The 26094-nt window shown below is 57.6% G+C and overlaps 2 protein-coding genes across 2 annotated transcripts in view; both read right to left on the bottom strand.

The window, feature by feature from the left end:
• Window positions 1-7554, bottom strand: part of NKAIN1 (sodium/potassium transporting ATPase interacting 1) — a 30891-nt gene extending 23337 nt beyond the window's left edge. The window contains exon 1 of the mRNA XM_039729213.1: window positions 7298-7554. Within this exon, the coding sequence (XP_039585147.1) occupies window positions 7298-7351 (54 nt within the window). The 5' untranslated portion in view covers window positions 7352-7554. The remainder of the gene's footprint in view (window positions 1-7297) is intronic.
• A 6584-nt stretch (window positions 7555-14138) lies between these two features.
• On the bottom strand, window positions 14139-26086 carry SNRNP40 (small nuclear ribonucleoprotein U5 subunit 40). Its single transcript, XM_039728981.1, has 10 exons — window positions 25960-26086; window positions 25132-25261; window positions 24044-24137; window positions 22842-23007; window positions 21938-22060; window positions 20373-20493; window positions 19591-19673; window positions 19142-19203; window positions 17188-17291; window positions 14139-14558 (listed from the first exon to the last, which is right to left on the bottom strand). The coding sequence occupies exons 2-10, from the start codon at window positions 25223-25225 to the stop codon at window positions 14509-14511; spliced, it is 897 nt and encodes a 298-aa protein (XP_039584915.1). The 5' UTR covers window positions 25226-25261; window positions 25960-26086; the 3' UTR covers window positions 14139-14508.
• Window positions 26087-26094: the final 8 nt, after the last annotated feature.

Genomic DNA, 26094 nt, shown 5'->3' with positions numbered 1-26094 from the left:
GGGACAGGGACAGGGACAGGGACAGGGACAGGGACAGGGACAGGGACATGCCGGGGTGTCCCGGGAGGAGGAGGGGTGGGGACACAGCCTGGAGCACCGGGATGGGGCCGGGAAGGTTCCCAGCCTCGGCACTGCTCACCCAGGCCGGCAGAGATGGATTCAGAGCCACCTGCAGCCCCAGCAGGCCGTTAAAGCAGGCAGACCTGGGGGTTTGTGGGGTTTGATCCCTGCCCCTTTCCAAAGGCGGGGACACCCCCCGGCCATGGCTGCAGCACCCCGAGGGCTCCTGGCCCGGGGGGAGGCGCTGCCAGCAGGATCCTGTCCCTGCCCTGATGTGCACTGGGACTCAGAGCCCTTCCCAGCCCTGGGATCGGGCACGGGGCTGCGAGGATGTCCTGGTACCCGCCCCCAGCATCCCCCAGTGCCCAGCCTGGCCCTGGGCAGCTTTGTGGGGCAGGGCTGGGAGCTCGGAGCCAGGTCTGTGTCCCAGAGGGGGATGTGGATGTTCCCTTTGAGAACTGAATTCCTCTTCAGTGAGTTTTGGACTGGTTGAGCCCCAAACCCTCTTCCAGGGCTTCCCTGGGGCTTCTCTCTGGAGGAACTGAGCAGAGAGGAGCCAAGAGCACCTCTGCAGAAAGAAAAAGTGGTGGGAGCTGGTGCCTCAGGTTTAAATTTTATCTTTTTCAGATTCTGCTTTAGCGGGGCAGCCCTCCCAAGGCATCAGAGCCATCAGAGCCTCGGGCAGCGAGAGCATTTCATGAATAAAAAACACCATGAGGAGTTCATGAGGTGCTCCTGGATCCTCCAGCAGTGAATTCCCAAACAAACACAACCTCTCAGCTGGAATAACAACCCGGGGTGCTCAGCACCCCCAAATGCTGCCACTGTGTGGGGATGTCCCTGTGGCCCTTCCAAACATGGCCCAAGCCTGGGGCAAGCGCTGGCCAAAGGCAGCAGGGAAAGGCCAACACACCCAGAGTTCATTTCTGCCCATGGTTAATCACCTTCGGGGCTGAAAAAAACCCTTTTCTCCCCCAAATCCACTTGCTTTTCCTCATTTCTCCTGCATTAAGGGCTGTTGAGACTGGGAACCTCTTCCACCTCACCATCTTGGCTGGATATCAGGAAAAAGTTTTTCACAGAAAGAGTGATAAAGTTCTGGAATGTTCTGCCCGGGAGGTGGTGGAGTCACCATCCCTGGGTGTGTTTAACAAAGCCTGGATGTGGCACTGGGGGCCAGGGTTGAGTTGAGGTGTTGGGGCTGGGTTGGACTCGATGAGCTTGAAGGTCTCTTCCAACCCAGTGATTCTGGGAATTCTGGGAATTCTGGGAATCTTCAAGGGGGGATGGTTTTAAACTAAATGAGGATAGATTCAGGTGGGATCTTGGGAATTGGGAATTGTTCCCTGGCGGGGGGGGGGAGGGGCTGGGCTGGAATTGCCAGAGCAGCTGTGGCTGCCCCTGGATCCCTGGCAGTGCCCAAGGCCAGGCTGGAGCACCTGGGACCTGGGAGGTGTCCCTGCCATGGCAGGGGTGGCACTGGGTGGGATTTAATGTCCTTTTCCATCCAGACCATTCAGGTTCTGTGATTTTCCCTCAGAGCAGCCACAGACCCTGAGCCTCTCCAGAGGCTGTTTGGCCACATCTCCCATCCTGGGGCTCCTCTTCCCAGCCCCCTCCCGATGGTTTGGCAATGGATTTTGGGATGGGACACGCCCCTGCCCCATGGGCTGCCCAGGATGCAGCTCCAGGGGGACTCTCCCGTCCAGGCTCTGCTCACCACCATCCCCTCATCCCACACCTTTTCTCCAATGCCGATTTCATTCCTTCTCTTCTTTCTGCCTAGTCCTGAAATGAGCACCATTGATTTTTCATAGCGCTAATTTTTTTCCTAACAGAAACCACCTGGGATTAAATCAAATTCCTTATCAGCATCCAGACCATTGCTGGGGCAGCTCAGCCCCTTCCAGCAGCCACAGCTGGGAGCCCAAGAAGAAACAAGAGCCAGGTTTGGCTGGGCAAGACACATTTCCCAGCTCTCCATGAGCCCATCTGCTTTAGGCTTTTCTGCTCACATCAACCTCTCCTTCCCGGGCTCTGACAGTTCCACTGTCGGGCCAGGTTGGTTTCAGCCTCATCCTCTTTATTTTCTCTACAACCCAGCCCTGTGAGACATTTCTTTTCCAGTCCCCCTCGCTCCCAGCTCTGTTAAAAACCGCCATGAATGATTTAGGGAGTTCTTCAGGCGGCCTCGTTAATCCTCTTGGGTGCACATTAGCTGGTCCTGCAAATTTAGACGTACGGCACTTTAATCGCGGTTTTAATTGCGAGCTGTGAGGCTCTGCCTTCCCAAACACACGTCAATAAACCTTTCCAGCGCAGCCTGGAATGTGATGTGCCGGAGGATGCTCACCCACACGGAGGTCTGGGCTGGCTGGTGGCCACCCACAGCCTCGGTCCCCGCGGGGCTCCCGGAGCGCTCACCCGGCGAGGGGACGGGCTGGGTGGGGTTTGTCAGGCTTTTAAGACGCGTTTCCCACCTTGGGACCGGCTCTGGATCCCTGGAAGATCCTCGTGGCTCGGTGCTGGCCCCCGTGACCCCGCAGAGCCGCGGGTATCAGCGCCCCCATCACCCCCGCCCCACCGAGAGGGGATGTGGGGAACGAGGGGCTCGGGGAAGTGAGGGGCTCCCCTCGCCATCCCCGCGCTCCCGCCAGCCCCCCATTTCCATGGCAACCATGCAAATGGGAAAGCTTTCCATAATCATTAGGGAGCGGAGCGGAGCAGTACAAACAGTGGCGGCAGTAGATTACAAGCCCATTATGAACAGTCGCACCTTCTGAGCGCTGGTAATTACACCTAATTGTGCATTTAATTGTGTAATTGAAAACCTCCATGCCGAGTTCAGGCCGGGCTCCTTTCCCCCCTCCCGGGCGGGGGGTGCGGCCGGGGCAGCCCCAGCCCCCGGTGCCGGGGCCATCCCCGCGCCGAGCGCCCCGAGCCCGCCGAGGACAAAAGATGCCGGCGGCTGCGGGAGGAGGGTGGTTCCCACCGGCGGTGACCGAACCGGGGAAATCAGAGCAGGAAGGAGGCACGGGAGGGGCGCGGAGCCCCCGGCGGGAAGAGGGACCCGCTGTCGCACAGGGATGACACCCAGCGCTGGGGATGAAGGATCATCCTCTCCCTTCACCCATCCCTCGTTAAGCCGAACTCCTGATCCTTCTCCAGCCTTGGAGCCGGGGGTCACATCCCAGCGGCTCCCGGTGCCTGCCGAGCCCCGCGGCTCGGGGAGAAGGTGGGATGGACCCGCGGCCCCTCTCCTGCGCCCCAGCCCCGCAGGGACCGGGGATGCCAGCGCCGCTCTGCCGTGGCACTGCATGGCATGGCATGTCACCGCGTGTCACCGCACGGCCCCGCACCGCACCCCTGGCAGGCTCCGGCAGGCGGGAGGTGCCAACCCAGCTCTGCTTTTCCAGCCAATTAAAGGAGAAGGAGAGAAACAAAGGAGGAAACGAGAGCCCGGTTGGAAGCGCTGCCGGCTCTGCCAGGCGGAGGTGGGGCACGGAGCGTCCCTGTCCCCATCCAGCACGGAGGGGGCAGTGGCATCGCCAGTCCGGGATGGAGAAGGAGCCAGCTCGAGGAAATCCATCCTGCACCAGCGCCTGAGCGCGGCCGGGGGCACAGAGCGGGGTGGCCGAGGGACATGTGACAGCAGCTGGACAGATCCGGCCCGACAGCTGCCAGCAGTGCATGTCCCAGTGTCCCAGTATCCCAATGCCCCGATATCCCAATATCCTGATGTCCCAATATCCCAATATCTTGCTATTCTAGTATCCTGATATCCTGATATCCCAATGTCCCAACATCCTGATGTCCCAATATCCCAATATCCCAATGTTCCAATATGCTGATGTCCCAATATCCTGATACCCTGCTATCCCAATGTCCCAATATCCCGCTATCCTGATGTCCCAATGTCCCAATATCCTGATATCCCGATGTCCCAATGTCCCAATATCCTGCTATCCCCATGTCCCAATATCCCGATACCCTGCTATCCCAATGTCCCGATATCCTGATATCCCGATGTCCCGATGTCCCGTATCCTGTCACCAGGGCTGTTCCAGCCCCGGCAGTCCCGATATCCCGATGTCCCAATGTCCCAATACCCTGCTATCCCCATGTCCCGATGTCCCAATATCCTGATATCCCGCTATCCTGCTATCCCCATGTCCCGATGTCCCAATATCCCGATATCCCGCTATCCTGCTATCCCAATGTCCCGATGTCCCGTATCCTGTCACCAGGGCTGTTCCAGCCCCGGCAGCAGCACAGCTGTCCCTGCACCTCCAGGCTGCAGAGGGACAAACGCTGTGGCTCCCCCATGCCCGAGCAGGGCAGTGCCAGCTCAGTGCCCCATCCAGCCCCCCCAGAATTCCCATTTCCCGTAAGAGAGGGTGAATCCCACAACAGGGGGGTACAGAGGGGTTGGTGTCTCCCAGCTGGTGGGAGAACCAGCAAAACCCCGGAGTTTTGGTTTCATCCCACCTCATTATCATGAATATCTGCTGGTGGCCCCTCCCGAGGCGGGCACTGCCAGGGTGGGGATTTGGCAAGAGGATTTTTTCAGGGAAAAGCCATAAATGGAGGCAAAATCTGGCACGTGCTGCGTGTCCCCAGGACTGGGGTCAGCCAGCACTCGCAGCACGGCCTCGCCAGGGTGAAGGAGCTTGGGGATGTCTGAATGCTCCAAAGCAGCTCCTGTGGTGTCACAGCCCAAAAAGCAGCTTCCCAAACTGGTTCAGGTGTGGGCTGGAGCGGGCAGGGCCCCTCTGCATCAGGGACCTTGTGCCCAGTGGTGCCAGCTGCACCTGGGGGCATCCAGAGCATCCCTGGGACCAGAGAGAGCAGGTCATGAACACTGGGAAACCAGCTGGGCTGTGAAAGGTGCCAGGAGGGGACAGTGGCACACTGGGAGCCATGGGAAGGTGCCCACAGGGTGACAGTGGCACACTGGGAGCCATGGGAAGGTGCTCACGAGGTGACAGTGGCACACTGGGAGCCATGGGAAGGTGCCTGGGGTGACAGTGGCACACTGGGAGCCATGGGAAGGTGCCCACGAGGTGACAGTGGCACACTGGGAGCCATGGGAAGGTGCCCAGGAGGGGACAGTGGCACACTGGGAGCCATGGGAAGGTGCCTGGGCTGGGTGGGGAGGACCAGCCAGAAATGGTGGCATCACCTCAGGATGTCACCACGCTGCTGTTCAAGGGACACCAGGGCCCAGGCTGGCCAGGGGGGCTCAGCTGAGCTGTGCCCTCCCTGGGCAGCCCCACACACAGCAGTGTGACCCTGGCCCCCTGACTGGGCACTCTGGGGGCACAGCTGTCCCCAGGCACAGAGCAGAGGGCCCAGGACAGGTGCCAGCAGCAGCTGGGGGGGGACATGAGCCTGCCATGCCATCCCATGTCAGGGGTGGAGCACAGGAGGGGAGCAGGGATGGGGTCAGGGATCATCCCCGCTCCCTGAGGCTCCATCCCAAACCTCAGCTCTGCCTGGTCCAGGTGTCGTGTCACCTCAGGGTGGCCTTGGTCACCCCAGGGGACGCCTGGGTGGCACTGCCACCTCCAGTCTCCTGGGGCTGGCTCAGCACAGGACTGTGAGTGGGCACCCAGACCCTTCACCCCAGGGTGAGGAGCTGAGGGTTGGGGGCATCTCCCCATGGTAGGGTGGAAGCTGCTGCCTCCAAAACCAGGAAGGAGCTTTGGAGAGCATCCCAAAGGATGAGCTGGTTCAGGGTGAGCCTGGAGTGGGAAGGGAAAGGTCCCTGGTAAAGGATTGGAGCCTTTGGGGCTGCCAACATCACCAGGACACACAGGGGGAAGGTGGAAGGGACAGCCTGACCCCAGCTAGCAGCATAAAGTTCCTCCAGGTGTGAGCACGAGCTGCTCTCCCAGCCCAGCATCTCACACCTATCCACCCTTCCCCTGAAATTAACAGATTAAAACCTCTTGGATTTGGGAGATCTTGGGGAATAATCACCACCAAACCTGCCTGGGAGCTGAGTGGTGAAAAGGAATATGACCAAAAGCCAGGAAACTCCTGCACACATGGAAAAGCCCCGCTGGATTTATCCTGGATCAGGTGAGTGAAACGCCGAGCGAGACTTCGCAGGCTAAAGCCAGGGGACAGCTGGGGACACGGAGGCCATTCCTGCTGGGAATGGGGGACTCCAGCCTGGGGATGATCCCACTGTGCCTCTGCTGCCCAGGGCTGAGCACGGGCTTCAAAGCTTCCCCATCCCCCCCGAACACCTCGTGTACCCCCCATCCACAAGCGGGGACTCCTCCCCACCCGCTGCTTCTGGAGGATGAAGAATGAGCAAAAGCCGGGAAGAAAGTGCCTGTCAGCAGGATGCCACCATCATCTCCAGAGGGCTCCGGAGCCCGTTTCCATCGCCGCGTTCATCCATCCATCACCCCCCGTCCCCGGGGACACCACGAGCTGACCCCACAGATTTCAGCAGTGCCTCCCTGCTCTCCTCGCCGTGACGAGCCCGGCACGGCCGCGGGGGCAAGTTGGAGGCTGCTGATTCTCCATTAACGCACCACCCTGCCGGGATAATTAATCGCAACCTCGCCGCCGCTGGTTTGAGCAGAACCCCCCCGGATCCCCCCCGCGCTGCCTTCGCCGGCTCCTCGGGCAGAGCCTGATGAAGATTGATTCGCGGGCGGCGGCAAGCGCGGCACCGAATTGTCACGAAACCCTACAAGTGAAACCCTACAATCCCGTGAAAATCAACCCTCTCCTTTCTCCTTGCCGCCACAGCCCGGTGCCCCCCACCGCGGGCAGGTGGGTCCCGCTCAGGAGCAGCAGAGTTTCCAAAGTGCTGCCAGCGGCTCCAAGTTTCCTTCTCGCCCCGGCTCAGGGGACCAGCACCCCGAGACGCATCCGTGGAGTCACCAGAATAGGAAACCGCGGGCGGGAGTGAACTCGGAGGGAAGAGATTGCAGTTGGGAACAAAGCTCACACCTGCTGGAGACGCAACCTCGGGCACTGACAGTGCAAGGAAGGGATCCCCATCCACCTCCCCGGCCAGCGCTGGCTTGAGGCAGGAGATGAGGGTGGCACTGCCTGTCTTTTAGATCAGCATTTTTTCTTTGCTCTGGGTTTTTTTTGGATGATGGTGAGGCATCCTCGAGCTGGTCCCAACACAAGGTCACCGCCGAGGCGGCGTGGGGAGCGGTGACAGGCAGCATCTCGCACAAAGCACCCCCGGCATGCCGATGAGCCTTACCAGCTGCAGGCAGCAGAATCCCACCAGCGTGCATCGCCCGTTGCATCTCCCCATGGCTCCCCAGCCGGATCCTCGGGGCTCCCTCACCGTGGCCTCGCTCCGCCGCCGCTCTCCAGCTCCTCACCAGCCGCCCCTTGGCCACCCGGGGAGCGTCACGGGGGGCTCCAGCACCATGTCCCGCTCTCCAGCCTCCGGCCAGCCCCGCCGGCTCAGCACAGCGGCGGGCTGGGCTCGGCGTGGGGCATCGCCCCCTTCTCTCTCCGCCCCCCACCCCGCTACAGCCCGCTCGGGCGCTCCGGGGGTGCGGGCAGCGCGGCCCCTCCGCCGCACCGCGGCTCCCGCCTGGCCTTATCCTTATCCTTAATCATCAGCGTTTGCCTTTTAAATCGCAGATTTTTGTTATTATTCTTTTTTCGCCTCCGGAGCCAGGTGCGGCGGGGTGAGACCCTGGGGAAAGGCTGCGAGAGGCTCCCTCCTTATCCCCCCCGTATCCCCCCCGCATCCCCCGGCCGTGCGGCCCTTGGGCGGCGCCTGGACCCGCAGCACAGGGACCCCGCCACCTCCCCTGGGGTGGCCATGCCAGCGCAGCAGCTGGGCTTGCGGGGAGGACAGATGGCCGAGCCCGGCGGGAGCGCCCCACATCCCCCCGCAGAGCCCCGCTCCGCAGAGCCCCGCTCGGCACACGCGGCTGCGGCCAGGAGCGAGGGCCGGCCGGGGTAGAGTGCCTGGGCAGGGAGGTGGGTGCAGACAGGACTGACACGGCCCCGCACCGCTACCCACCCGCTCGCCTTTGTTCTGTTTTCACAGCACACCTTCAGGGACATCCGCGAGTAATCACCGGGATGCTGCTTTCCCAGCGCTTTAGAAACCTCTGGCTCAAATGCCGCCTGGCAGAAGCACTTGGAAACAGTTTGCTGCTTTTAATTTCCATGATTTCTTAATCCTCAGCGCCGATGTTCAGAAGGAAGCATCTCCTAAACCCGCCCCACACAGCCTTAGGTGTCAGAGCATCCACACGGCATCCGAGGGATGAAGCTGCATTTGTGTGTGTGGTCCAAGCCCATCCGAGCTTGCCAGGGCTCATCCCTGTGCGCTGCTGGGACCAGCCTGCAGCACCTCCCACACCTGGAGCTTCTCCTTCATCCTCCACGATGGGGATTTCTCTTCCCCCCGGGGCTGTTCCGTGCTCCCGGGAGCCTTGGGGGAGGCTGAAGGACGGGGCTTTGCAGGAAACGCTTGGCTTTTGTGCATTCAGTGCAAAGATGCAGCAGGTTCCTCGAGGGATGCTCTGAACCGGGCTCCTGGGAGCAGGAGCAGACTCAGACGTGGTTTAGTGGTTTATTCCACCCTGGCCCGGCTGAGTGACCTCCACCAGCCCTGAGTATTCCCACACCTCCCTGCAGACTGCCCAGGATCCCAGCTGTGGAGCTGGGACACCCCCACTGTGGGCTGGGCCATCCCTCCCAGCTCTCCTGGCTCCAGGATCCCCAGGTTTTCACCTGGGAGAGGTTTTCACCCCATCACCTTCACCCCGTTCTGTCCCAGGCTCGTGAGGGTTATCCTGGTACAGCCACAACTCCAGGATTCAGCTTTTGGGCTCCTCTGGCATTAAACACAGCAGAAATTCAGAGCAGAGGGGTTGGGATCACCTCACAGGTCAGAAATGATAAGGACCAAAGCACCTCACAGCATCTCCTTGGCCATGGCCACGCAAATCTGCCCAGCTCAGCCCTCCTGCAGCCCCCAAAAACACCAGGGAAAGGCAAAATGCTCCGATGGAAAATCATAAATTCCCATCCAATGGCGCTGAGATCCTGCCTGGCTCCCAAGCAGGTGGAGTTTTGCAAAGAATCAATTTTAGATTAAAAAAAGGTCAATAAACCCTGTCATGGAGCTTCCCTGGAAGGAGGGGAGACAACTTCATCCGGGAGAGGGTGGGAAATGAGCCCAGGGCTTTGTGCTTTGCTCTGCTCAGAACCTGCCACTCCACACCCCCATCCTGGGCTTTGTGTGCAAGAAAAAACCCCAATGGCCAAAATTACAGAGAAAATACCAGGAGGAAATCCAAAAAGGGGCTGTGTAATTAATTGTGGGGATGGGAAATTGGAGGGAGCCATCAGGCTCTGTGCTTTGATCCCCGGCTGTGCTCCCACCAAGCCCTGTTGTGCCTTAGTTTCCCCAACACCCCTGGAGGGGTCAGAACCTCATCCCAAATCTCCTGTGGGATGGAGAAGGGAGAGGAATGCCCCCATCAAGGCTGAGACTCCATTTCTCTGCCACCCCACATGCCATGGTGGGGTGACAGGGATGTCCCCTGTCCCCCATGGCCACCTGGCTGTGGCAGGGGCTGGATCTGACCCAGCTGAGCTCTGCCTCCCCAGGGCAGGAGCAGCCAGATGGGATCTCTTCCCCAGGTACACAAAATCCTCTCTTTCCACTAAACCCGAGTGTCTGAAGTCAAAAACCATCTGTATCTTTATGCCAGAGAGAGCTCTCCCTGCCATGGGTATAAACAGAACACACAGAAATCAGGTTTTTTCACTAGACTGATATTTTTACACCAAATCCAGTTTTTTATCTGTTTGGGCAGGACTGGAGCAGCCTGAGCACAGGGACATCTCAATCCCAGGGATTCTCCAGCTTTGGGTCCAGGGATGGCCCAGCCCTGGGGTAAAGGACACCCCAGCTTGGGGTCAGGAGTGCTCCAGCCCCGGGGTGAGGGATGGTCCATCCCCGGGGTCAGAAATGCCCCAGGCCTGGGGTCAGGGGTGCTCCAGCCCTGGATCCAGGGATGTCCCAGACACGGGATCAGGAATTCTCCATCCCTGGGGTCATAGAGGCCATGGCTGTGGGGTCAAGGACACTCCATCCCTGGGGACAGGGACACTCCAGCCATGGATGCCAGGGATGTCCCAGGTTTGGGATCAAGGATGTCCAAGTCCTGGGGTCACATTGCTCCAGCCCTGACTCCTGGGATGTTCCAGGTCAGGCCAGGAATGTTCCATCCCTGGAGTAATAAATGCCCCAGTCCTGGGGTCAGGGGTGCTCCAGACCCGGATCCAGGGATGTCCCAGACACGGGATCAGAAATTCTCCATCCCTGGGGTCAGAGAGGCCCTGGGGTAAGGGATGCTCCATCCCTGGGGTCGTAGAGGCCGTGGTTGTGGGGTCAAGGATGCTCCAGCCCTGGGGTCAGGGACATCCTGGCCCTGGCCAAGGATATTCCATCCCTGGGCTCACGGCTGCTCCAGGCCTGGCTCCAGGGATGTCCCAGGCCCAGGATCAGGGCTGCCCCAACCCTGGGCTCAGGTCCAGCCCAGCCCCAGGGCTTGGAGCACCCAGGGATAGTGGGCAGGGGTGAAGTGGGATAAACTTTACATCCCTACAACCAAACCCCTCTGGGATTCCGTGAGTCTGTGACTTCCCCAGCCACCTCCAGAAGAAACACACATTTATTTAACCAACCTTTCTTCAGTCTGAAGATAATTAGCCCCCAGCTGCCAGTCACCATCAGCTCTGTGGATCCCAGGTAATGGATCGGGCTCAGGCGGCTGTTGGAGAATTGATGGATGAGTTAAAGTGAGCTCCCACCATTCCTTCTCTGTTGTCATCTTATCTCTGTGCTGGGGAGAAGGGCAGCACATCACAGGCTCCATCATCATCACTTCGCCTTTGTAGCTCGCAAAATCCATAATTAACAAAAAATTTCTATTCACTTGCTCATGTAATTTAATTAGCTTTCCATTAAATGCAGACTAAACAGCATCTATTCCCCACCAGAGCAAATAATTGTTTTCCATTCTCTCAGAAATCATCGTTGGAACTCTCTGAATTCATTAGGGAGCAGCAGTGGGAAAAGGTGGGGAAAGGAAGGGAAAAGCTGCAGGAAGGACAGGCAGGGACTGAGAGGGGGCGGGGCCAGGATGTCCCGGGATGTCCCGGGCGGTCCCCACTGACCCCCGAGCGGGGTGCTGGATCCATCCCCATGCACCCCTGGAGCTCTGGGTGCTGCCTCCATCTCCCCCGGGATCTCTTGGGGATGCTGGCATTGCCAAAGGGTCAAGGACCGGGATGGGGACGGGGACAGGGATGGGGACACGGCCCAGGGCCACCTCAGGGTCACTCCCAGCCCCCCAGTCCCCACTGAGGCTGGGGATCAGCCGGCAGCCCAGCTCCGTGGAACTGGGGCTGTTTATCCGGATCCCAGGAAAGATTTAATTTCCAGTGGAAATCTCTCAAGCAAATACCTCCCTCCGAGGAATAAACCTGTTTAAGGAAACAATTTTCTCTGCGCTCAGATGAAGCTTGAATGCTTTGCTGCTGCCATGGCCCAGGGCTGGCTTGGATCCGCTGTGGGATGGGAGCCAGGAGAGCCTGGGCTGCCCTGGAACCGGTGGGAACAGGGGGACTGGCCCCAAATCCCCCATGTGCAGCTGGGAACCAGCAGGAATGAGGGGGACTGGCCCCAGATCCCCCTGGATGCTGTTGAGAAGCAGTGGAAGTGGGGGAAACTGGCCCCAAATGCCCCTGAGTGCAGCTGGGAAGCAGCAGGAATGAGGGGGACTGGCCCCAAATCCCTCTGGATTCTCTGCTGCCCAGCACAGGGCATTGTCCTGTCCCCAAGGGGTGGTAGTGGCTATGCTGGCCCTGGCACCTCTGGGGTGGTTGGTGCCAACCCTCCATGGTGGGTTCCAGTCCTCCAGGGTGGGTTCCAGCTTCCCCCAGACCAATTTCCCTCCCTCCCAGGGGCTGGGACATGGACACATGCTCCAAGGGTTGGCATTGTCCAGCCCTGACTGCAATGAGCTGTGAAACCTTGAGCTGCCCCACCTGTGTGTCCCTCCCCACTGCCCACCAGGAACAAAAGCTTATTTCCTGATTATAAATGATTATTTAATTCCTTGGCACTGGAGAATGTCACAGTGACCGGGGCTGGATGCTCACTGCTGGGGGCAGTGTGCCAGGGGCAGCTGGGCATGGGCAGGGAGTGCCCACGGAGCTGCCCAGCCCTGGCTCTGTCCATCCAGGTCTGCTCTGTCCATCCAGGTCTGCTCTGTCCATCCAGGCCGGGCTCTGTCCATCCAGCCCTGGCTCTGTCCATCCAGGCCTCTCTCTCCCCCTCTGCTCCCTGGCCCCAGGGATTTATTTCCCCATAATCCGGATCATTTCCCGATCTGGGTCACGGCTCTGTGTCCCTCGTGCCCAGGCCATGGGGGGTGCCAGGCACAGGGGGTGACACCAGGGTGACAGCCGGGTACCCCAGGGTGGGGTGTGGATCCATGCAGCCCCCACTGCCCGGCACCAGGAGCCCCAGACTGCCCAGAACTGAGAGCAGGGGAGCAGTGATGCCCCTCCCTCAGTTCCCTGCAGATTCCTGGGCTGGGAATTAGGAAGAAAACCCTTTTTTGGTTCTTTAAAGAAGCAGGACTCGGTAAGGCTCAGGATTGCTGTCACAGATCAGCCCCAAGGGTCCCACTCCTCTGGCACTTGGGTGTAGATCCAAATAAACCCATAAATTCTTGGGATTATAACAGGCTCTAATTAAACCTTAAATATGTGGGGCAGGCCCTCCCCAGCCAGGGGCAGAGGAAGGGGCTCAGCCTTGGGCACGAGGAGTGCCCAGGGTCCCTCCTGGCAGTAAAAAAACCCTAAAATAATAAAATAAATAAATAAATAATAAAGAAATAATAAAATAAATACTAAAATAACAATAAATAAAATTAATTAAAATGTTTAAAAAGTAAATAAAATAACCCTCCTGTGCCTCCAGCCCTGCCTGCCCCTCTCCAGGGAGGGCTTTGTCTGCCTGGAGCTGCTCATCCATTGGGATCTGGAGATGGATCTGACCAGCACCTCCCTGGGGGCTGCTGTCACTCATCCACTGAGGGCAGGGGCCATGGGACACCCCAGGGGAGCAGGGACAACTCCAGGGACAGCCCCGGGGCTGCAGCAGCCATTCCCATGGGATCCTGACTGCCATTCCCCCTGCGGGATCTGGAGATGGATCTGCCCGGGCTGACCAGCACCTCCCTGAGGGCAGCTGTCACTCATCCACTGAGGGCAGGGGCCATGGGACACCCCAGGGAAGCAGGGACAACTCCAGGGACAGCCCCGGGGCTGCAGCAGCCATTCCCATGGGATCCTGACTGCCATTCCCCCTGGGGTCAGGGGAACCACGGGAGGGGGATGGGGGCAGCTGCCAGGACCTGGAAAACCCTTCCTGGATTTGGGAGAGGGACTGGGGACAAGGATGGAGGGACAGGACACAGGCAATGGCTGCCACTGCCAGAGGGCAGCCATGGATGGGATCTTGGGAATTGGGAATTGTTCCCTGGCAGGGTGGGGAGGGGCTGGGCTGGAATTGCCAGAGCAGCTGTGGCTGCCCCTGGATCCCTGGCAGTGCCCAAGGCCAGGCTGGACACTGGGGCTGGGAGCAGCTGGGACAGTGGGAGGTGTCCCTGCCATGGCAGAGGTGGCATGGATGAGGTTTAAGGGCCTTCCAACCCAAACCATTCCATGAGTTCAGCGATCCCACCAATCATTCCATCATTCCACCTCAGTGATTTCCCTGGTTATCTACAGGTGAGGACCTGGATTTAAAACTGGAGAACAGAAAAACAACCGGAGTGTCTTAGGTTGGAAATGGCAGTGTGTGTTCTATTCCTGTCTGATGGGGCAGGTCTCTGCTGTTCTCTGGGCAGTTTTACCTGAGAGCCCCTTAATGTCAAAATTACAATAATTCAGAGGAGAGGGTTTGCATTTTCCATTTCAGGGGAGGCTCCTGCCTTCCTCAGCAGACACCTGGCTGTTCAAACCAAGACAATGAACCCCAGGCACTGAGCTGTGTAAAAAAAGCCATTTATTGCAGCTTTAACTGTATTAAAAAAAACACAACTCCAAAGGAAACAGGACAGGGAATATACAGGCCATGTGTGGAACTGAACCAAAAGTTCTCAATTTCAAGGGATCTGGAGAAGGGTTTCATTGTCAGTGGCACAGCCAAAACAAAATTCCTTTCAATTCCAAGTCTTCCTGCCTCCCCAAAGAAAGGGGAGGTGGAAAAAGCTGCCCAGTGAGATGTGGAGAGGGGACAGCCTGCACTGGGGGGCTGTCACACTGAGCTGCTGTCACCTGCTCCACTGGGAGGGGAATGCACCCAGCTCCTGCAGACCCAGACCCTGAGGCACAGATCCCAGCAGCTCCTCGTGGGCCTCACTGGATCTCCCCCATGTAGAGCCTTTTGTCACTGGATGCAGAGAGAACTGAGGGGCAAGGAAAGAAAGGAATAAACACATTAAAACAGAATATAAAAATTAAAACAGAATACAAAAAATGAAAATAGAATATAAAAACTGCAATATAATAAAAAAATTGAAATATAAAAACTGAAATAGAATACAAAAATTAAAATAGAATATGAAAACTGAAATAGAATTCAAAAATTAAAATATTAAAACTGAAATAGAATACAAAAATTAAAATAGAATATGAAAAATGAAATTGAATTCAAAAATTAAAATATAAAAACTGAAATAGAATACAGAAACTAAAATATAAAAATCAAAATAGAATACAAAAACCGAAATAGAATATAAAACCAGCAATAGGATACAAAAATGCAAATAGAATATAAAACCTGCAATTGAATACAAAAATTAAAAAAGAATATAAAACCTGCAATAGAATACAAAAATTAAAATAGAACACAAAAACTGCAATAGAATACAAAAATGACCCCAGTGGTTTGAGACCCCCCTAAGGACACAGCCCAAACAACTCATTTTTCTGAAGCCAGGTTTCAGTTGCCATGGGCAGTGCTGTGCCACTGCGCCCAGGCTGTGCTGGTGGCTGCCACCCCCTGTCCCCGAGCTGCTGGGCACGGCTGAGCTGGCAGGGGAAGGGGAGGTGCATGAGGAGCCCTGCGAGGCTCCCGAGCTGGGGTTTCCATCGGGGGAGGGCTGAGCTCCAGCGCGGGCCCTGCCAGCGCCCAGTGCCACCAGAGGGCACAGCTGGCCACGGAAGTGGCCCCAGCACAGCATTCCCTGGGAACAGGGAGAACCCAATGGCTCCCGGCTCCAACCGGCCCTGAGCCACAGCCACGGGACCCCTGAGCTTGGGGAACATCCCTGAGACCACCAAACCCAAGGGCCCGCCTGGCAGCACCCCAGGGTCACCCCTGCCACCAGTGCCACATCCCCAGGTGCTCTGAACACCTCCAGGGAAGGGGACTCCACCACCAGGGCTGGCCAGCTGGAAACGGGTCAGAATCTGATGTCTTTGTGGAATTATAAAAGCATCAAGGCTGGAAAAGCCCTCTGAGATCATCGAGGCCAACCTTTAACCCAGCCCTGCCCCTGTCCCCAAGTGCCACATCCACAGGGCTGTTAAATCCCTCCAGGGATGGGGATGCACTCCTGCCCTGGGCAGCTGTGCCAGGCTGGACAGCCCTTTCCATGGAGAACTCTTCCCAAAAATCCACCCTGAGCCTGCCCTGGCCCAGCCTGAGGCCGTTCCCTCTCCTCCTGTCCCTGTTCCCTGGAGCACAGCCCGACCCCCCGGCTGTCCCCTCCTGGCAGGAGCTGTGCAGAGCCACAAGGTCCCCCCTGAGCCTCCTTTGCTCCAGGCTGAGCCCCTTCCCAGCTCCCCCAGCCTCTCCTGGGGCTCCAGACCCTTCTCCTCTTCAGGGAATTCACAAAATGACCCAAAAGTCACCAACAGTGGTTTCATCCCTGTCCAGGAGATCTCTGGGGGTTTCTGCACCAATTGCCAGCCCAGTGTTTGTCACCCTGCACAGCCTGGCTGCCCGTGCAGGTGAGAATCCTGCAGTGATTTGTGGATTAACATCCCCAGGAGCTCCCAGCCAGCAGCTACATGACTCAATGGGTTTTTAATAAGAGTTTTTAAATTGTTATTTGAAGCCCAGTGATTGATGACCCAAGGGGAGCTGAGCACAGGACCCCACACCCAGAGAGGAGCTGGCTCTGCTCCTCCAGCACAGCCCCAACCCACCCAGAGCTCCCTGCCCCTTGCCTTGCCTTTGGGGTTGACTGCTGGTGAGTTTTGGCTGCTGACCAGGCCAAGGTGAGCATTTCCATGGAAACACAGCACCCTGCAGTCCTGCCCAGCCCATGCAGGCCCAGGAGATGGGAATGGAACCAGGTCCCAGCTTTAAATGGCTCTGAAAAGCCACCACGAGCTTTGCATCAGCCAGCTCTGAGTGTGGTGCCACCTCCAGAACAAGGCCCAAACCCCCTGCACCCAGAGCTTCCTTTGCTGGGATTTTGGGAATTGGGAATTGTTCCCTGGGAGGGTGGGGAGGGGCTGGGCTGGAATTGCCAGAGCAGCTGTGGCTGCCCCTGGATCCCTGGCAGTGCCCAAGGCCAGGCTGGACACTGGGGCTGGGAGCACCTGGGACAGTGGGAGGTGTCCCTGCCAGGGCAGGGGTGGCACTGGATGGGATTTCAGGTCTCTTCCAACCCAAACCATTCTGGGCCTGTGATTTTGTGATTCTCTGATTGGCTTCCTACAGTTTTTGGGCAGTTAGGACCCCCCAGGCTCCCAGGTGATCCATGTCCTCATGGAGTCACCACACATGGTTACACCCCTGGCATCCCCGCTACTCCAAACCCGTTCCTCATGGCCCCTGGGCAGTGGCAGCCACCCCCAGCCCACAGCAAGAGCCACCCTGCTGCCCTCTGGGTGTCCCCAGCCCAGTCCCAGAGTCCATGTGCTCAGCCCAGGGTGCCCCCACCCAACTGCAGATGAGCAAACAAGGCTCTGCCACCCCTAAATCAGATAATTGGACTCTGAGCCACTCTGGCAATCTTGGGGCCTCTCCCCAGAGGATCAGTGAGCCCTGGAGCTGCTCCCTGGGAGGTGGGGAGCACTTACTGATGGGTTCCTCAGGGTGGAAGGCCAGCTCATTGACAGAGCCAGCATGGCCAGGCAGCTTGTACAGGATCCTTCTGGAGGTGGTGTCCCACACGTACACAAACCTGCAACAGAGTCCTGGTGAGGCATGGGCCAAGCAAAAGAGCTGTGCAAAACCCCAGGTGGTTCTGCAGCTGGCTGGAATGATCTTGGTGAGGATAAACAGGAACTTCCCAGGAGAAAAATGCTGCTGACAGGCCCAGGAGAGCAGAGGCTGAGCAGGGAGGAGTCAAGAGTGGCAAAAACCTCACTGCCAACAGTGCACCTCAGCCCTCAGGGCACAGAGATGGATTTGAAAGCTGTGAGACCACAAACAACCCCTGGCAGTGCAGGGACAGGGAGCAAATCAGCACTGGGGATGGGGAGGAAAGGGTCTCATCCTCCCAAACACTCTATGCACATCCAGGCATCCCCTTGGGCTGGCAGTGAGGAGCCCAGAGCCCCCCAGCCCCTGCTGCACTGCAGCCCCAAAGATGGATTTCTTCCTGCTGTGCCACAAGAGCCACTTGCCAGCCTGAAAGCTGTGAGACCACAAACAACCCTTGGCAGTGCAGGGACAGGGAGCAAATCGGCACTGGGGATGGGGAGGAGGGGTCTCACCCTCCCAAACACCCCCAAACACTCTATGCACATCCAGGCATCCCCTTGGGCTGGCAGTGAGGAGCCCAGAGCCCCCCAGCCCCTGCTGCACTGCAGCCCCAAAGATGGATTTCTTCCTGCTGTGCCACAAGAGCCACTTGCCAGCATTTATTAGGGAGTGATGGGATCATGCTGAGCCCTTTGATCACCCTCTGCCAGGCCTCACCCATCCTGCCTGAGCCCCTACCTGGGTTGAGAAACCCCCAGGACCCTCCCCTGGGGGTACCAGGCACAGCTCAGCTTTCACACTTCTCCTAAAAACTGTCTCAGAGTGAGGGAAACTGATCCCAAAATCCCCGAGTCTGCTGTGGGAAGCTCTGCTGGGAGCCCCAGGAGCTGTCAGAGCTCCAGCAGCACCTGCAGAATGAACCAAGTGACCCAAACTCCAGGCACAGCTGCCCAGAGCAGGGCTCAGCCTGGCCACAGGGATCCAGGCAGGAACTGCTGCTCTTCCCCAGGGCAGGAGCTGCTCTCTCCCAGGCAGGAATTGCTCTCCCAGGGCAGGAATCCTCCCTCCCCACTCAGAGCCCAGCAGGGCTGGGGGCAGTCCCAGCCCCAGCTCGTGCTGGGACAGCTGCCCCACTAAATCTGGACAGGGAGAGCTCAAGTTGTGCCTCTGTGCTATCAGAAGCTCATTAATCTGGTGATTACTGCTGCTCCATGCCCTGGCCCCTGGCCTGCATGAATTCCTGTCTCCCTGGCACTGGATTTGGGCCTGGATTTGCTCCAGGGGACATTGGTGTCCTTCACAGGGACCTTCCTCCCTCTGCCCTTTCCACTCCTCAGCTCACTTCACAGAATCTTTCATTTACAAGTCTGAGATGTGCCAATTGATTTTTTTCTCCTTAATTAAAGGAGGAGTCATTAATGATCCCTGGAATCCCACCATGCAGGGATTTAACTGGGATTCGTGCTCCTCATCCTCCAACCCCACACACAGACCCTGATCTCAAAGACCCCCCAAGCTTCTGCCAGGACACCCAGAGGTCCCAGCCAGTGGCAAAGATGTCCCTGTCACCTGCTGGGGGATGCTGTGGTGGGACAGGGCAGAGCCTCAGCCAGCTTTTGACAATAATAACCAGATTTTACAACAGTCAGATGCTCCTCCACAGACCCCAAAGCAGCAGAAACACATCCCTGGTGAAACCAGGAAAACTCCCTGAGGGCTGTTTGGGATTTCCCACCTCTACACACAACCCTGAGCCTGCAGATCCTGATCCAGGAACGCTGCAAATCCACCAGGGTTGCTGGGGACAGGAATGCAGGGGCAACTCACCTGTCAGCAGAGCCCCCTGCAATTTTGCTGCCATCTGGGGACCAGGAGCACCTCAGAAGATTCTAAAACAAAAGAACATGCACAGACCTATTTAGTTTCCCCCTTCTCCTTGAACTCAAATCACCATGAGACTTTAACCAGCACCGCTTTAATGATCTCCCTTGGAAGAGGAGATGGTAATTACAGATTTTATTTTATTGCTGGAAACAGCCTTGTTATTTTACACAAAGTAGATGGTAAGTGTAGAAAATACTTAATTTACAACTAATTACAAATGAACTGAGCAAAGAAATCTTGTTACTGAGGCTTTAATTGGAACCCACTTTGTGGATTCATCTTTCTTTGAGTTCTTATTAAAGCCTTTCTGGCCTAAGCTTGAATTGAAAAAAAAACAATTTAGAGAAAAGTTAATAGCAGAGGGAATTGAACAAGGAATGGAGCACACTCACCTTTTCAAAATTATGGACATTTCCCTGGAAAATCTTCACACATCTCTCCTTGGGGGCGAAGGGCCTGACATCCCAGATCCGAACTGCAACAGAAGCAGAGGCAGCAGCTGAGGGGGACAGGGACAGGGACAGGCAGCCCTGGCAAAGCCCCCGTGCCCAGGACAGGCTCCCTGACCCCCCACTCCCCAGAGGCCACGGGGAACCAGCAGCTTTCCCTGCAGGAGGCTTTGCTCTGGCAGAAACAGCAGCAACCTGGAAGTACAAAAACTTCCCAACCTGCCACCCCAAAATGGAGCCACCAGCTCCTTCCAGGAGGCTTTTCCTCATCCTGACACATCCCATGGGCACGGCCCTGATGGGCTCAGCCTCCCTGAGGGACAAGGGGACAGGCAGGGTGGCAGCTGGGCTGTCACTCCTGCTGAGGGGACAAACCTGTGCCATGGCTCTTGTCCCCAGGCCCTGCAGGATCACCTCTGCCACGACTCTTGTCCCCAGTGTCCTGCAGGATCACCTGTGCCATGGCTCTTGTCCCCAGTGTCCTGCAGGATCACCTGTGCCATGGCTCTTGTCCCCAGTGTCCTGCAGGACAATCTGTGCCATGGCTCTTGTCCCCAGACCCTGCAGGAGCTGGGACAAACCCCCCATAGGCAGCTGCTCTCCCCTCAAGGGCCCAAACTCCCGGTTCAGCCCTGGAGCCAAGCTCCCTGCAGCCCGCCCCAGCTCGGTGCTGCTGGCCCAGGATGAACAGGCAGAGGTGTCCCTGGAGGCTCAGCAGGGTGTACCTGTGTTGTCCATGGCGTTGGAGAGCAGGTAGGAGCCCTCAGAGCTGAGGCTCAGGCCTGTCACCGAGTCGGCGTGGCCCCGCATGGTGTAGGTGAGCTTGTTCTGCCGCAGGTCCCACACCTGGCACAGAAACACAGCCAGCAATGCTGGAGCTGCAGCTCCCACAGCCCCACACAGGCTCGATCAACCAGCTGTGCCCTCCAGCTGCTGGAGATGCATGGGAGTTGGAGGAAAATGGGATTTGTGCCTCAGATTTGTAACTGGATGTGTTCAAGCCCCAAGGAGTTACAGAGCAGCAGCCCCACACACACAGGACACAGGGAATGGCTTCCACTGCCAGAGGGCAGCCATGGATGGGATCTTGGGAATTGGGAATTGTTCCCTGGCAGGGTGGGGAGGGGCTGGGCTGGAATTGCCAGAGCAGCTGGGGCTGCCCCTGGATCCCTGGCAGTGCCCAAGGCCAGGCTGGACACTGGGGCTGGGAGCACCTGGGACAGTGGGAGGTGTCCCTGCCATGGCAGGGGGGCAGTGAGATGATGTTTCATCCTTTCCATCCAAACCACTCCATGATTCTAGGAAAACACGCGGCTGGAAGTTTATGGGTTTATAGAAAGACAGAATTTGCCTTTTAGAACATTTCTAAGTGAATACATTCAACCTCCAAGGAGTTCAATGTCAGCAGCCCCAGGCCTGCAGAATTCCTCCTGAACTGGCCCCAAAATCCCCCAGATCCCCCTGGCACAGAGCAGGAGCTCCCCAATTCCCACAGAAGACAGAAGGCTGTTCCTCCCAAAGAGGGGCAGTGGGAGCAGCTCTGGTGGCAGTGCCACACTGAGCACTGGCTGTGACAGGCTGGAGCAGGGCTGAGGACAGTTTTGGTGCCAGTGTCACACTGAGCACTGGCTGTGACAGGCTGGAGCAGGGCTGAGGACAGTTTTGGTGCCAGTGTCACACTGAGCACTGGCTGTGACAGGCTGGAGCAGGGCTGAGGACAGTTTTGGTGCCAGTGTCACACTGAGCACTGGCTGTGACAGGCTGGAGCAGGGCTGAGGGCAGTTTTGGTGCCAGTGTCACACTGAGCACTGGCTGTGACAGGCTGGGGACAGGCTGCAGCAGGGCTGAGGCCATGGGGACAGCTGAGCCCTGCAGCCCCCAGGGCAATCAGCTGAATGAAACGCTGAGCTCACTGTTAAACAAGAACTTTCCACAGCATCAGGTGCCAGGGCAGCTGAAACTGGGGCAGAGGGCACAGGGGATGTGTCACCACGTTCTCCTCAGCTTACCTCACACATGGCTCTGTCCCAGGCTGGCAGCACAGCCAGCACTCCATGCTGGCTCTGGCAGGTGACAGCAGTGCTGGAACACCCGAATGCCACTCTGTCACTGCCAGGCTGTCACTGCCAGGCTGTTTCCATTCCAGGCCACTTGACTGGCCCTGTACCACCAGCAGGGATGGACACAGCAGGCCCAGGGGGGCTGGGATGTAAAATTCTGCAGGTGGCACCCACAGCTGTCCTTGACCAACACAAGGTGTGACAAGAGGAAAAGGGACACGGGGTCCTACCTTGATGTCATTGTCGATGCCTCCAGAGATGATCTGGTCACTGGTGTCATTGAAGGTGACAGCCAGGACCTGGTAGGTGTTCTGGAATGTCTGGACAGCAGCTTTTTTCCTGATATCCCACAGCTGGAAAGAAACGTGGCACTTGTAAGAGGTGGGCACAGATTATTTAACAATAAAAACACTGCAGAGATACTGCCAGAGATTCAGCCTGTTCCCCTGAAATCCCTTTGTACGTCCCATAAAAAACATCAGATCTGGAGATCTTTATAAGAAACATTTCATCTGTGGTGTTTAGAGCACAGGAATGAAAGGAGGGAAGAAGAGGCCAGCACAGATTTCAGGAGAGGGAAAAAGGAATCAGGACAGGAGATTACAGGAAAAAGAAGAAGGGGCCAGCCCAGATTTCAGGAATAGTTTTTACATGCTTTGCTAAGCCAGAAAGAAACTCTGATTTCTGACTTTCTGACCAGAAAGAATTCCTGGGACACCCCCAGGGATGGGCACTCCAAACCCCCCTGGGCAGCCCCTGCCAATGCCTGAGCAGCCTTTCCATGGGGAAATTCCTGCTGTGCCCACCCTGAGCCTGCCCTGGCCCAGCCTGAGGCCGTTCCCTCTGCTCCTGTCCCTGTTCCCTGGAGCACAGCCCGACCCCCCGGCTGTCCCCTCCTGGCAGGAGTTGTGCAGATCCAGAGCAGCACAAAAATCCCAGCTGAGCAGCCCAACCTTCCCCACCCCCCTGAGAAGTACAGAAACAGAGCAGTGAAATTTGATATCACATTTTTGACTCCGAACTCAGAGTGATAGCATAACGAGTAACAAAAAGCTGGATTCAGCCCAGTTAATTGGGAAGATCCTAAACCTTTTCCACCCTTTCCCCCAGGTTTTGCCCAGGGCACACACTGACCTTGACAGTGCCATCGTCGCTGCCGGTGCAGACGAGCTGGGGGCCCCTCCGGGCAGGGTAGCAGGAGTTGACAAAGGACGTGTGGCCCTTGAGCCTCTTGACCCTCTCGCCCGTCTCGCTGTCCCACACAGCCACGGTTTTGTCCGTGGATGCTGAGAAGAGCATGCTGCAGGCAACAAGCACAGTGAGGGCCCAGCTCCCTTCCCATCTCTCTTTACCAGTGTCCCAGATTGCCAAGCCAGCTGTGTTCCATTTCCCATCTGCATGGCATTGTCTCTGTTCACTGTGCAGTTTTCCTCATCTCTTCCACATTTAAAATTTTTAGCAATTCAGAGGGAGGGGGGTTGCATTTTCCATTCCAGGGGAGGCTCCTGCCTTCCTTAGCAGACACCTGGCTTTCCTGACTAAGAAAACCAGTAACCAGTGGGAGAAGAACCTCCCCCTTTGGTATTTTGGAGGAGCCTGAAACACTGACACTGGAACAGCTGCACACACAAACTCCCCTCAATACCTGCTGGAAATTGTTTTTCTGCCTTCTCAAGCAGCATCTGGGATGAACACAGCTCAGCAAAGCTCAGCAGCAATGGTGGAGCAGCCTTTTAAATTAACCAGTATCTCACTTGTTCTCTTTCCCCCTCCCCAGTGACTCCCAGGCACCCAACACAAACTTCCCTCTGTGCCCCAAAACTGCATCAATGGCACTGGGGGCTCACAGGTGCCCCCAGACCCTCTGCCCACACCACAAGGACTTGGTGTCCATGGACTGAGCAAGGGCAATAATCCCAGAATCACTGAGGTGGGAAAAGAGCTCCAAGAACATCAGATCCAAGCTGTGCCCCATCCCCACCTTGTCCCCAGCTCAGGGCTCTGAGTGCCACATCCAGGGATTCCTGGGACACCCTCAGGGATGGGTACTGCAAACCCCTCTGGGCAGGCCCTGCCAAGGCCTGAGCACCCTTTCCATGGGGAATTCTTCCCAAAAATCCACCCAAACCCTCCCCTGAGGCTTTTCCCTCTCCTCCTGTCCCTGTTCCCTGGAGCACAGCCCGACCCCCCCCGGCTGTCCCCTCCTGTCAGGAGCTGTGCAGAGCCACAAGGTCCCCCCTGAGCCTCCTTTTCTCCAGGCTGAGCCCCTTCCCAGCTCCCCCAGCCTCTCCTGGGGCTGCAGCCCTGTTCCTGAGCAGCAGAGCCCCTGGCCTCACCTGCCATCCGTGTTGTAGTGCAGCTCCATGACAGCCCCGCTGTGTCCCTTCAGGGTGGCAAAGTTGTCACAGTCCCCGTAGACGTTCCAGAGCACTGGGGGACAGCAAGGGACAGGTGAGCACAGGAAGAGCCCGTGCTGTGCATGGAGCTGATCTCTGGGCTTTCAGCAAGTGCAGGATGGATCACCCACTGCTGGGTCGGGCTGGGACAATCCCCAGCAGTGACAAAGCACCAGGTGAGCCCCAGGGCAGAGCAGCTGCAGGGATCTTGGTTAAGGTGAATTTATGAAGAAAAAAATCTTTGCTTCAGCAAGCCTAAGCATTAAAAACTGCACTTCTGCAGAACTTGGAACCCGTGTGACAGGGACACAGGGCTGTCCCAGCTTGCACCAGTGGAAGATAGAGACTGCCCCAGCCACAGGCAGGTTTGATTTGCAGCCTGTGAAGGGGCTTGGATGGATGTGAAAATAAAATCTGTGCACATTAAGTAGAAAAATCATAAACTTATGCTTCTGTATTTATAAATAAGAATATGCCTTAAGTGCCAAACTGTAGTGATAAGGTGGTGAAGGGTTTATAACCTCAGGGTGTAATTGTATAGAGTAAGTGAAGAGTTTAAATGTTATAATAAAAGTATGTGTGTACCTGTCATAACAGCCTATTGGCTAAAAGCACCCACATTGCAGTAAAAGTAAGTAAAGGTGGCAGGTTAGAAAAGCAAAAGATACCCCGTGGTGACTGTCCATAAGGTTAGAGAGATATACACTGCCCTGCAACAAAGAATTGTGACTGTCCTGAGCTATGGCCACTGACTGCTGTCTCAAAATCCCACAACCTCTGGGGCTGATGTTTATTTAAACAATAAATTGTCTTTAACCCAGTTTTAGTCCCATCCCTTCAACTGATGTAGCAACAGCACCAGCAAGGCACATTTCCAGCCCCACCAGGATGGCACCTGCCTGAGGAGCTGGGAAAGGCTTCCTGGGGAAGCAGCTCACACCAGGAGCCAGCCAGGTGAGGGCTGAGCTAAACCCCCCAGCAGCAGGGCCTGAGCCTGGGGGACAGCAGGGGACAGCAGTGCCACTCACAGATGAGCCTGTCGAAGCCAGCTGAGGCCAGGGTGTTGCCATTGGGGTGGAACTTGCAGCAGTACACCTCCCCCTCGTGTCCTGACAGCAGCATGATGGGGGCCTGCAGCGAGGAGCAGCGCGGGGGGCCCTGGGGACACAGGGGACACCGTCAGGGGACAAGGGCAGGGGATGGCCGGCCTGGCACCCCTGCTGGGCACATTCACCTTCCCACAGCACATCCCACCAGAATTCCAGAATCCCAGCATTACTGAGGCTTGAAAAGAGCTCCAAGGACATTGAGTCCCAGCTGATCCCCACCTTGTCCCCAGCCCAGAGCTCTGAGTGACACATCCAGGAATTCCTGGGACACCCCCAGGGATGGGCACCCCAAAACCCCCTGGGCAGTTCCTGCCAAGGCCTGAGCACCCTTTCCATGGGGAAATCCCTGCTGTGCCCACCCTGAGCCTGCCCTGGCCCAGCCTGAGGCCGTTCCCTCTGCTCCTGTCCCTGTTCCCTGGAGCACAGCCCGACCCCCCCGGCTGTCCCCTCCTGTCAGGAGCTGTGCAGAGCCACAAGGTCCCCCCTGAGCCTCCTTTTCTCCAGGCTGAGCCCCTTCCCAGCTCCCCCAGCCTCTCCTGGGGCTCCATTCCCATCCCAGCCCATCCGCTCCAGCCCCTCCGCACCGAGGGGCCCCGACCCGCCCGCAGCACCGGCGGTGCCTCAGCAGTGCCCAGCCCCAACACCCTCACGGCCATTCCCTCCCTCCGGAGCCACCCCCGGCCCTCTCCCCTCTCCCCTCCATCCCGCCCGCCTCTCCTCCCAGCTCCCCTCACGCTGCCCCGTTACCGCCTGCAGCAGAGCTCCGGCCGCGGGCTGCCCCCCCGCGCCGCCCGTGCCCGGCGCCCCCGGCAGGTCATGGCGGGGCCGCTTGGCGGGCACGGGCACGAGCGGGAGGTCGGGGCCGGGCGCGGGGGCGGCGCC

Source organism: Passer montanus, unplaced genomic scaffold (assembly GCF_014805655.1).
Source record: "Passer montanus isolate IOZ18808 unplaced genomic scaffold, ASM1480565v1 scaffold68, whole genome shotgun sequence".
NCBI classification, from domain to species: Eukaryota; Metazoa; Chordata; class Aves; order Passeriformes; family Passeridae; genus Passer; species Passer montanus.
This window is presented reverse-complemented; position numbering and strand designations above follow the sequence as displayed.

Excerpts from the sequence above, each read along its gene's own strand:
- SNRNP40 (XM_039728981.1), bottom strand. The coding sequence starts at position 25,225 with ATGCTGCTGTCAGGACACGAGGGGGAGGTGTACTGCTGCAAGTTCCAC. Across the intron at positions 23,008-24,043 it reads CACTACAACACGGATGGCAG|CATGCTCTTCTCAGCATCCA; the intron begins GTGAGGCCAGGG and ends TGTTGCCTGCAG. Across the intron at positions 19,204-19,590 it reads ATGTCCATAATTTTGAAAAG|AATCTTCTGAGGTGCTCCTG; the intron begins GTGAGTGTGCTC and ends CTTTTGTTTTAG.